Raw genomic sequence first — 12,385 nt, 5'->3', positions numbered from 1 at the left:
GACTGGCAGTGGCTGTTGTGTTTTCACAAGTGTCCTTCTTTTCAAAATTGTCATTGTGTATAATGAAGGGCTGTGGGGAAATTGAAACCCCCTCGGTACAGGCTGGGAGAGGGGCTGTGGGGAAATTGAAACCCCCTCGGTACAGGCTGGGAGAGGGGCTGTGGGGAAATTGAAACCCCCTCGGTACAGGCTGGGAGAGGGGCTGTGGGGAAATTGAAACCCCCTCGGTACAGGCTGGGAGAGGGGCTGTGGGGAAATTGAAACCCCCTCGGTACAGGTTGGGAGAGGGGCTGTGGGGAAATTGAAACCCCCTCGCTACAGGCTGGGAGAGGGGCTGTGGGAGGGGATTCTAATCTTGGGAATCTGTGGGTGCGCAAATGAATCCAATAACAATCCATCCGTCATCAGGATCTGATGCACAGTTTAAATATTTTAAAGGGTTGTGTCAGGCCCCTGTACTGAGTTTAAATAGATTTGTTATATTGATGGTTGTCCAGACTTTGGGAGTATTTGAGATTTAAGAGTGTGTGTCTCATCTTTTATTGAACAAGTTAAGTGGGGGGCCCAGTGGCACGGTGGTTAGCACCGATGCCTGACAGCGCCGGGGACCCGGATTCAATTCTGGCCTCGGGTGACTGAGTTGAGTCTGCACGTTCTCCCCGTGTCTGCGGGGGTTTCCTCCGGGTGCTCCGGTTTCCTCCCACAGTCCAAAGATGTGCAGGTTAGGTGGATTGGCCATGCTAAATTGCCTCTTAGTGTCCAAAGAAGAGTAGGTTGTAGCGATCTCTGTATGTAGTAATACATGATCAAGTAATGTGAAGCAAGTACAGGCAATCGAACACTAGATGGCCACACTACCAAAACTTATAGAAAGGTTTTCCCGCTCTTTCCCAGTGGAGAGTGTGTAAGGTGTGTGGAGAGTACAGAAGGGAAACAGCTAGAGAGAAGAAGTTACAGATCTTAGTATATTGCATTATCTTATTTAATAGTTTAATCTATAATTATTTGTTTGTTTGCTAGTTCAGTATTGAAGTAAAAGAACTCACTAGTTTATTTAATATTACTCATTAAATTATTTTGTCATCACTGGAAGACTACGTCTATATTTCAACAACTCGGCTAGACAAAAGGAGTAATATATATATTACAAAATAGTATTATAACACAAGTTACAGAGATAAGGCAGGGGAGTGGGCCTAGGTAGGGTGCTCTTTCAGAGGGCTTGTGCAGACTCGATGGGCCAAATGGCTCTTTCTGCACTATAGGAATTCCATGGTTCTATGGGACTGTCAATAGTGTCTGTTTTGTGAGTGTCAGTTTGTGCAGATATACAGGTGAACTGGTACCACCCACAATCCCGTTCAACCCCACACAATCTTTGGATCTTTCTTTTCTCGGACGACCCAGTAACAAAGCAAAGAATCAATTGATTCAATAACCCAGGACAGGTGAAAAACTAGAAGAAAGAATAAGATGTGAAATTTCAAGTACTCAATTTGACACAGTGAATGGGACCAGGAACAACAATCAACACTGTTGACTGAACAGAGTTAGATACACAAACGTATTCACATCCAAGTAAACACATCGACGAAGGTTCAGATGAGAAAAGCGGCGTGCAGCTCGTCACTCACAAAGCCGGCTTTTCTCCATATACTGTGCAGCACTTAGAAGAAAAACAATGCTGGGGCCATGTCCCACGCCATCACGCTGGCGGGTGTGGCCAGAAAGAGCACTCCCATCTCCGGCTGAGAAATAGAGGAAAAGGCTCCCCCCATGCACACGGAGCCCCCTCCCCGCCTCTCCTGCACACGCACATCGGCAACAACCCCACCAGGTACACTGGGAACCCTTCCCCCCCCATACCAGAGAAGGGGGGAGAGAGGTCAGTGCAGGGCGCAGTGCCAGGGGGAAATGCCAGGGGGCAGAGGGAAGTGCCACAGTATCAGGGGTGGTGCCAGGGAAATGTCAGGGGTCAGTGCCAGGGTGCTGAGACCGGTGCCAAGGGCACTTGCCAAGGTACTGAGCGGCCATTTCCCTCTCTCCCCCCCCCCCCCCCCCCCCACCCCCAGGGGTCGTGTGCCCCTTCGCCTTCCCTTTGAGTTCTCATCGCCTGTTTCCCATTTATAAGAACCTGTTGTAAATCTCGCAGATATGATGTCACGTGGTCCCAATGTTGTATGTTGGGGGGGGGGGGGGGGGGGGGGGGGGGGGGGGGGGGGGTGATGCAGCGGGGAAGCCCTCTAATGACATGTTAATGTATTTCAATGAGGTTCCCAACATGCCTGGGTGGTTACTCCGTTATGTCAATGGTGAGTGGGACAAATCGTGTCCGACATCTTGCTGGCAAGATTTTTGGCCTTGGCCTCTTGAGGGGTTATGCACACCATTTGCACCAGTGGCAAATGCAGCCACAAGATCCCGCCCATACACTTCCACACACCACACATAAATGCACACACGCATCAGTGCACTCACAAGCTTGCACTTTCACACAACCTCACATGTAGCCACACACCTGTGGAGACCGACCCACACATTTGACCCTCACATCGACCGACTGACCGACTGACACACTCAAGCATTCATTCACACACTTACACACATTCACACACACTCGCTCATGTCACACACTCACTCACACCCTCACACACACATTCACACACACACACTTGCTCATACTCACACTCACTCACAAACACACTCATTCACACACACTCACACACACCTGCTCATGCTCACACACTCACAAAGACACACTCACACACACATTCACTCACACACACTTGCTCATAGTCACACTCACTCACCAACACACTCACTCACAACACACTCATTCACACACTCACTCACTCACAAACACACTTACTCACACACACACATACACACTCACTCCCACAACATCCTGTCTAACATTGGAAACATTTCTCTGCTCCAATCTTACCGCATTGTCCACAGCAAGGTGCAAAGAGCATCTGGAAGTCGTGTTCACAATATTTCCTGCCTTCAAACTGAAAGAAAGGAAATAAAGATTAACAGCTGCACAATATCAGTGATTCAATTAAAAAATCAAACCCACAGCCTGGGACTGGTCTGTCCATCTCTCTCTCACTCTCACTCATACTCACTATCTCACACACTCTCTCTCACACATTGAGCTGGATTCTCCGTTGGCGGGATCCTCCATTTCGCCGGCAGCGCACTCACGCCCGTGGATTACCCGTCGACGTGGGGGTATCCGTAGGGACATAGGGAAACCCCATTGGCCGGCTGCTGGGACGGAGCATTCCACTGCCTGCGGGGATTGGCCGGCTGCTGGGACGGAGCATTCCACTGCCTGCGGGGATTGGCCGGCTGCTGGGACGGAGCATTCCACTGCCTGCGGGGATTGGCCGGCTGCTGGGACGGAGCATTCCACTGCCTGCGGGGATTGGCCGGCTGCTTGGACGGAGCATTCCACTGCCTGCGGGGATTGGCCGGCTGCTGGGACGGAGCATTCTACTGCCTGCGGGGATTGGCCGGCTGCTGGGACGGAGCATTCCACTGCCTGCGGGGATTGGCCGGCTGCTGGGACGGAGCATTCCACTGCCTGCGGGGATTGGCCGGCTGCTTGGACGGAGCATTCCACTGCCTGCGGGGATTGGCCGGCTGCTGGGACGGAGCATTCTACTGCCTGCGGGGATTGGCCGGCTGCTGGGACGGAGCATTCCACTGCCTGCGGGGATTGGCCGGCTGCTGGGATGGAGCATTCCACTGCCTGCGGGGATTGGCCGGCTGCTGGGACGGGGCATTCCACTGCCTGCGGGGATTGGCCGGCTGCTGGGACGGAGCATTCCACTGCCTGCGGGGATTGGCCGGCTGCTGGGACGGAGCATTCCACTGCCTGCGGGGATTGGCCGGCTGCTGGGACGGAGCATTCCACTGCCTGCGGGGATTGGCCGGCTGCTGGGACAGAGCATTCCACTGCCTGCGGGGATTGGCCGGCTGCTGGGACGGAGCATTCCACTGCCTGTGGGGATTGGCCGGCTGCTGGGACGGAGCATTCCACTGCCTACGGGGATTGGCCGGCTGCTGGGGCTGGGACGGAGCATTCCACTGCCTGCGGGGATTGGCCGGCTGCTGGGACGGAGCATTCCACTGCCTGCGGGGATTGGCCGGCTGCTGGGACGGAGCATTCCACTGCCTGCGGGGATTGGCCGGCTGCTGGGACAGAGCATTCCACTGCCTGCGGGGATTGGCCGGCTGCTGGGACAGAGCATTCCACTGCCTGCGGGGATTGGCCGGCTGCTGGGACGGAGCATTCCACTGCCTGTGGGGATTGGCCGGCTGCTGGGGCTGGGACGGAGCATTCCACTGCCTGCGGGGATTGGCCGGCTGCTGGGACGGAGCATTCCACTGCCTGCGGGGATTGGCCGGCTGCTGGGACGGAGCATTCCACTGCCTGCGGGGATTGGCCGGCTGCTGGGACGGAGCATTCCACTGCCGGCGGGGACGCGCCGCAACTGAAAATGGGTGCGGCAGGACGGAGAATCCCACCCACTATCTCTCTCTCACACACTTTCTCTCTCTCTTACACACTCACTGTAACACACTATCTCACTCACACACATGCTCACACTCTGGGCGCGATTCTCCGCTCCCCACGCCGGGTGAGAGAATCGTGGGAGGGCCGGGCGACTCATTTCACGCCGCCCTGGCACCCCCCGCGATTCTCCCACCCCCGCTCGGGGAATCGGCGCTCGCTGTGTTTCACAGGCGACCGGCGATTCTCCGGCCCGGATGGGCCGAGCGGCCTGCCGTTTGCAACCGTTTCATGATGGTGGCAACCACACCTGGTCGCTGCCGTCGTGAACATGGGCGCCAAAGGCCCGTTTGAAGCTTGTGGGGGGCGGAGAGGGGAGTGAGCACCACGGCCGTGCTCGGGAGGGGACTGGCCCGCGATCGGTGCCCACCGATCGTCGGGCCGGCGTCTCAATGGGACGCACTCTTTCCCCTCCGCCGCCCCGCAAGATCAAGCTGCCACGTCTTGCGGGGCAGCGGAGGGGAAGACGGCCACCGCGCATGCGCGGGTTTGAGCCGTCAGGCGTCGTGACGTCAGCCGCTTGTTGGAGCCGGCCAACCTGCGCATGCGCGGCTGGCGTCACATAGGCGCCGCCGTCGCGTCACTCTCGGCGCGCCGACCGGCGGCCAAGAGTTACGGAGCGCCGCTCCTAGCCCCCCGGGTGGGGGTGAATACGGTGACCCCATAGGCGGCCGCCCCAGCCGGGGCTTTTCCCAGCCAGTACGCCTGCACCACACACCAACCCGCACACCCCAGGGGGCCCCGATGTTACTTCTGCGGCCGACAGAAGCACCCCCGCCAACGCTGCCCGGCCCGCAGTGCCATTTGCAAGGCTTGTGGCAAAAAGGGGCACTTTGCCGTGGTGTGGCAGGCCCGCGCAGTCACTGCTACCGCCCCCTCCCCCCTACACACAATGAGCGCCGCCATCTTCGACCCGGACGATGCGCGGCCAGTGGGTGCCGCCATCTTCACCTCCCAGGGCTGCGAGCGGCCAGTGGGCACCGCCATCTTCACCCCCCCCTCAGTCCACGTGTGGCCCATGGGCACCGCCATCTTGTCCAGCCCCCGCAACGGTGGCCCATGGGCGCTGCCATTTTGTCCCCCGCAAGATCTTCAGGCGCCGCCATCTTGTCTTCCCCACGGGGCATGGACGCCGACAGTATTCCACGACCTGGGCCCCTTACGCTCTCCATCTTCTGATGCCAGCGACGACCGACCGCAGCTCGCCTCAGTGACGATCGACCAGTCTCGTCCACACAACCTGGCCACCACTTCGACCAGTGTGAGAATCAACGGTCACGTGACCTCTTGCCTGCTGGACTCCGGGAGCACCGAAAGCTTCATCCACCCAGATATGCTAAGGCACTGCTCCCTCGCGGTCCATCCCGCCAATCAAAGAATCTCCCTTGCATTCGGATCCCATTCTGTCGCGATCCGAGGGTTCTGCACAGTCACTCTCACGGTCCAGGGTGTAGAATTCAGTGGCTTCCGCCTCTACGTCGTTCCTAATCTCTGCGCTGCACTACTACTAGGCCTGCACTTCCAGTGCAATCTCCAGAGCCTTACCCTCAAATTCGGCGGGCCCCTACCACCCCTCACTGTGTGCGCCCTTGCGACCCTAAAGGTCGACACACCCTCCCTCTTTGCCAATCTAACTCCGGATTGCAAACCCGTTGCCACCAGGAGCAGATGGTAAAGCACCCAGGACAAGACTTTCATCAGGTCCGAGGTCCAGCGGTTGCTTCGGGAAGGCATCATCGAGGCCAGCAACAGCCCCTGGAGAGCCCAAGTGGAAGTCGTTAAAACTGGGGAGAAACACAGAATGGTCGTGGACTACAGCCAGACCATCAATCGGTACACGCAGTTCGACGCGTACCCCCTCCCACGCATATCTGATATGGTCAATCAGATCGTGCAGTACCGGGTCTTCCCAACGATAGACCTCAAATCCGCCTACCACCAGCTCCCCATTCGTAAATCGGACCGTCCATATTCTGCTTTTGAGGCGGACGGTCGTCTCTATCACTTCCTCAGGGTTCCCTTCGGCGTCACTATCGGGGTCTCGGTCTTCCAAAGGGAGATGGACCCAATAGCCGACTGGTACGGTTTGCGGCCCACGTTTCCGTACCAAGACAATGTCACCATCTGCGGCCATGATCAGCAGGACCACGATGCCAACCTTGCCAAATCCCTCCACACCGACACTCTCCTCAACCTCACCTACAATAAGGAGAAGTGCATGTTCAGCACAACCCTCTTAGCCATCCTCGGCTATGTGGTCCAGAACAGAGTTCTGGGGCCCGATCCCGACATATACTGCTCCCCCTCATGGAGCTTCCCCTCCCCCACTGCCCCAAGGCCCTCAAACGCTGCCTGGGGCTCTTCTCCTAATACGCCCAGTGGGTCCCAAACTATGCGGACAAGGCCCGCCCACTCATTCAGTCCATCCACTTTCCCCTTACGGCCAAGGCACAACAGGCTTTCGCCTGTATCAGAGCTGATATAGCCAAGGCTGGAATGCACGCAGTAGACGAGACACTGCCCTTCCAAAGTAGAAAGCGACGCATCAGATGTCGCACTTGCCGCCACCCTCAATCAGGCAGGCAGACCCGTGGCATTCTTTTCCCGCACCCTTCATGCCTCAGAAATTCAGCACTCGTCCGTCGAAAAAGAGGCCCAGGCTATCGTTGAAGCTGTGCGGCATTGGAGGCATTACCTGGCCGGCAGGAGATTCACTCTCTTCACTGACCAATGATCGGTAACCTTCATGTTTAACAACAAGCAGCGGGGCAAGATCAAAAACGATAAAATCTTGCGGTGGAGAATCAAGCTCTCCACCTATAATTACGAGATTTTGTATCACCCGGCAAGCTCAACGAGCCCCCTGATGCCCTCTCCCGAGGTACATGTGCCAGTGCACAAGTGGACCAACTCCGGGCCCTGCACGACAGCCTTTGCCACCCGGGGGTCACACGATTGTACCATCTTGTCAAGGCTCGCAATCTGCCCTACTCCATCGAGGAAGTAGGGACAGTCAACAGAGACTGCCAGGTCTGTGCGGAGTGCAAACTGCCCTTCTACCGGCCGGACCGTGCGTGCCTGGTGAAGGCCTCCCGCCCCTTTGAACGCCTCAGCCTGGATTTCAAAGGGCCCCTCCCCTCCACCGACCGAAACATGTATATTCTCAGTGTGGTCGATGAGTACTCCAGATTCCCCTTCGCCATCCCATGCCCCGATATGACGTCTGCCACCATCATCAAAGCCCTCAACACAATCTTCGCTCTGTTCGGTTTCCCCGCCTACATCCACAGCGACAGGGGATTCTGATTCATGAGCGATGAGCTGCATCAGTTCCTGCTCAGCAGGGGTATCGCCTACAGCAGGATGACCAGCTCCAACCCCCGGGAAAACAGGCAGGTAGAGAGGGAGAACGGGACGGTATGGTGGGCCATCCAGCTGGCCCTACGGTCCAGAAACCTCCCAGCCTCTCGCTGGCAGGAGGTCCTCCCGGATGCACTGCACTCCATCCGGTCACTACTGTGCACCGCCACAAATACCACACCCCATGAACATGTTTTTACCTTCCACAGGAAGTCCACATCCGGGGTGTTGCTCCCGACTTGGCTCGCAGCTCCAGGACCGGTCCTTCTACGTAGGCATGTCCGACTCCACAAGGCGGATCCCTTGGTGGACAGGGTACACTTGCTACATGCCAACCCCCAAAATGCCTATGTGGCGTACACCGACGGCCGCCAAGATACTGTCTCCCTCAGGGACCTGGCACCAGCAGCTTCCACCCATACACACTTCTCCGGCCGGGCGCCACCCTCCCCTCCCCCGGCGCTCCCAACATTAACCCCACCAAGACCATTCCTCCTTCCCCTGCCCACGCCAGAGGATGAAGAGGATTTTGGCACACTCCCGGAGTCATCCAACATCAGGCCAGCATCGATATCGCCAGCATCGACATTGCTGCCTCTGCTACGTCGCTCCCAGTGGAACGTCAAGGCACCAGACCGGTTGAATCTCTAACTGGCACCGGACTTTCAAAGGACATTTTTTATTTTCTTTACCCTGATAAAACACTGTACATATATTCACTACTGTATATAGTTCTCCACCACCCCCGCCGGACTCATTTTTAACAGGGGGTGAATGTGGTAAACCACTGTTACACCTGTATTAGGTGATGTGAGGTAGGACCTGTACTACAGGTTCGCCGGTAACCCTGCCTGCTGGCTCCGCCCAGTAGGAGGAGCGTGTCCTCTATTCAGCAGCTATTTCGCCAGCTGCTGTGGGAGGCCGCACATCTTACTGCAATAAAGCCACAGTTGTATCCAACCTTAGTCTTTGTACAATTGATCGTGCATCAGACTGGAGGGCATATCTTATGAAGAAAGGTTGAGGGAGCTAGAGCTTTTCTCACTGGAGTGAAGAAGACAGGTGACTTGATAGAGGTGTACAAGGTGATGAGAGGCATGGATAGAGTGGATAGCCAGAGACTTTTCCCCAGGGTGGAAATGGCTGTCACGAGGGGACATAATTTTAAGGTGATTGGAGGAAGGTATAGGGGAGATGTCAGAGGTAAGTTCTTTACGCAGAGAGCTGTGGGTGTGTGTAATGCACTGCCAGCAGAGGGGGTGGAGTCAGAGTCATTAGGGACATTAAAGCGAATCTTAGACAGGTGCATGGACAGCAGTAAATTGAAGTGGTGCAGGTTACATTGATCTTCAATTAGGGTAAATGGTCGGCACAACATCGTGGGACAAAGGGCCTGTACTGTGCTATACTGTTCTATGTTCTATGTACACTCAGGGACTCACACACAAATACACACACACTCTCACACATTCTCACAGCCTCTCACACACACTCTCTCTCACACACTCTCAAACACACCATCTCATACACACACACATTCACTCACAGACACACACATGCACTTTCACACTCTCAAACACACTCACACACACACACACTCAGACTGTCACACAAACACTTTACACAGACACACACATTCTCACAGCACATTCAGACTCACACACACACACTCTCACAAACACTCTAATTCACTCACAGACATACACACGCACTCTCTTTCACAGGAACCCTTTCTCTCCCACACACACTATCACACACATACACATATAGACACACTCTCCCACACACTCTCTCACACAGGCATACTCAAACACACTCTCAGACGCACACACAAACACACATTCAGACTCACACTCAAGCACACACTTTCTCTCATGCACACTCTCAAACACACTCTCTCACAGACTGACATGCTCACACATACACAGACACACACACGCTCTGGCACAAACACACTCACAGACTCTCTCACACACACCCTCTCACTCACTCACACAATTCACTTGGACACCGACGCACAGCCACACACACAATCACGGACTCATACACACTCTCGGACACACATACTCTCTCTCAAACACGCTCACAGATACACATGAACAAGTGTGTGCGTGTGTATGTTTGTGTGGGTGTTCATGTGGGTGTGTGGGGGGGGGTGTCTGGGTATGTGTGTGGGCGTCTGTGCGGGCGGATATGTTTGTGTGTGTGTGTATGTATGTGGGGGGTGTATCTGTGTGGGGGGGCATGTGTGTGGCTGTGTGTATGTGGGTGTATGTGGTCTGTGCATGTGTGTGGTCTGTGTGTGGGTGTGTTTCTATGTGTGTGTGTGTGTGTAGTCTGTGTATGTGTGTTGTGTGTGTGTTTGGGGTGTATGTGTGTGTGTGGTCTATGTATTTGGGTGTGTTTTGGGGTGTGTGTGTGGGTGTGTTTGGAGGGTGTGTGTGTGTGTGTGTGGGTGTGTTTGAGGGGCGTGTGTGGGTGTGTTTGGAGGGTGTGTGTGTGGGTGTGTTTTGGCGGTTGTGTGAGTTGTGTGTGTGTGGGTCTGTTTGTGTGCGGGTGTGTGTGTGTTTGGAGGGGGGTGTGTGGGTGTGTTTGGGAGGGGTGTATGTGTGGGTGTGTTTGGAGGGTGTGTGTGGGGTTGGGTGTGTTTGGGGGTGTGTGTATGTGTGGGTGTGTTTGAGGGTGTGTGTGTGGGGTGTGTTTGGACGGGGTGGTGGTGTGTGTGTGTTTGGCGGGGTGTGTGTGTGTGTGGGTGTGTTTGGGGGTTGTGTGTGTGTGGGGTTGGGTGTGTTTGGGGGTGTGTGTGTGTGGGGGTGTGTTTGAGGGTGTGTGTGTGTGGGTGTGTTTGGACGGGGTGGTGGTGTGTGTGTGTTTGGCGGGGTGTGTGTGTGTGTGGGTGTGTTTGGGGGGTGTGTGTGTGGGTGTGTTTGGGGGGGTGTATGTGTGGGTGTGTTTGGAGGGGTGTGTGTGTGTGGGTGTGTGTGTGTGGTGGGTGTGTGTGTGGTGGTGTGTGGTGGGTGTGTGTGTGGTGGGTGTCTGTGTGTGGTGGGGGGTGTGTGTGTGGTGGGGCTATCACGGATTCCTAACCACGAGCAGAGGAGTGACAGAAGGGCTGAAGGTCTGTGAGGAGCCTGTGGGTGGGTGGGAGGCATCTGCAAAGGGAGTATGTCCTGGGGGACAGTGTCTGTGGAGGGCAGAGGGGGGTGAGTCTGCGGAGTGGGAGTGGGTTTGCAAGAGGCAGAGTCTACAGTGGGGAGAGGTCTGCAGTGTTGGTTAGATTGGGCCTAGTATCACCACAATGTGACTGAGCCACAGTGCCCAATGTCCCAAACACCAGGCAGAGTCCAAAACTCTGGAATACATTGTGTACGTATTCCAAATGGTGGCTACACTTTAAACCTACTTCATTATCTCAGGGATGTCCTCCGGTGCCAATGGGTGCTACACAAATGAAGGTTTGTTGGCTCATTAAGGCCGCAGGCAGTTCTTACCTCGTAAAAGACTCCACCTGGAAACTCCTGGAAGCACTGGGCGCAGACGAAGCACTTCTCGTGGTACAATTCCCCGTTGCTGTTCACAATCCGCTCGGAGGGGTCAAAGTGCGTGCGGCAACGGCCACAGGTGGCACTTGCCAGTGCGTCTGCCATGTTACTGCGAGGAAGGGGTTCAGGGGGGAGAGAGGTGAACGGTTAGTCCGGGATATCAGCACAATGCACCTGGGACAACTCCGGAACACAGAGCCCCGATGAAGCGTCACAACGTCAGTCAGGAGCAAGACCTTCGGTGACACTGAGTCTGAGACGTCAGCCAGCCACGGTCAGGACGGCCCAAAGTGATTCAGTAACGATTTGGCAAATCAGTGGCTCTTTCCCCCTGCCGCTCCTCAGCACTTTCTGACACACTCACCCTGTGCTTATCAAAGCTGCTTTGTAAGAGGCATCCAGCTGCCAGGTACCGGGGCCTCATTAATACACGGCAAACACAGCCAAAGCCTGTTCTCAAATCTCCAGACTGAGGAGGCTGCCCGCCCCCCCCCCCCCCCCCCCCCACCCCCTCCCCCCGATAAAGGGGACCCTGTGTTGCTGCTTACCTTGGCTCTGTAAGAAAGATCTGCAAACACTTCCTAAATCACCCCACGCGGTGCCCCACCTGCAGCCAGTCGAGCCCACACGCTCCCTGCCCACCCACTCCCCTGACACCCTTCCCTCCGCCCAGTCAACCAATCCAACCTATGCCCATTCCTGCTCATCTGCCACCCCACCTATTGCCAGCGTGCCCTCGGAATACCCTTTATCCCAGCTTTAGCTCTTTCCCCCTGACTTGTCTATTTGGGGCTTCTCCTCCAACTTAAATTATGGTACAAGTCCCTCGCCTTCCTGCCCTGGAAATATATCGGTGTTCCTTCACTGCCGCTGGGCCAAAGTGCTGAAATGCATTGGGCGG

The 12,385-nt window shown here is 55.7% G+C and overlaps 1 protein-coding gene across 1 annotated transcript in view; it reads right to left on the bottom strand.

The window, feature by feature from the left end:
• Positions 1 to 12,385, bottom strand: part of LOC119976215 (LIM and senescent cell antigen-like-containing domain protein 2) — a 129,549-nt gene that overhangs the window by 81,006 nt on the left and 36,158 nt on the right. Inside the window, exons 2-3 of the mRNA XM_038816533.1 lie at positions 11,434 to 11,593; positions 2,945 to 3,011 (exon numbers count right to left, since the gene is read on the bottom strand). Of these exons, the coding sequence (XP_038672461.1) occupies positions 2,945 to 3,011; positions 11,434 to 11,593 (227 nt within the window). The remainder of the gene's footprint in view (positions 1 to 2,944; positions 3,012 to 11,433; positions 11,594 to 12,385) is intronic.

The sequence above is a fragment of the Scyliorhinus canicula genome, chromosome 13, assembly GCF_902713615.1.
Source record: "Scyliorhinus canicula chromosome 13, sScyCan1.1, whole genome shotgun sequence".
Lineage (NCBI taxonomy): Eukaryota > Metazoa > Chordata > Chondrichthyes > Carcharhiniformes > Scyliorhinidae > Scyliorhinus > Scyliorhinus canicula.
Note: the sequence above shows the minus strand (reverse complement) of the source record. Positions and strands in the feature narration are given on the sequence as shown.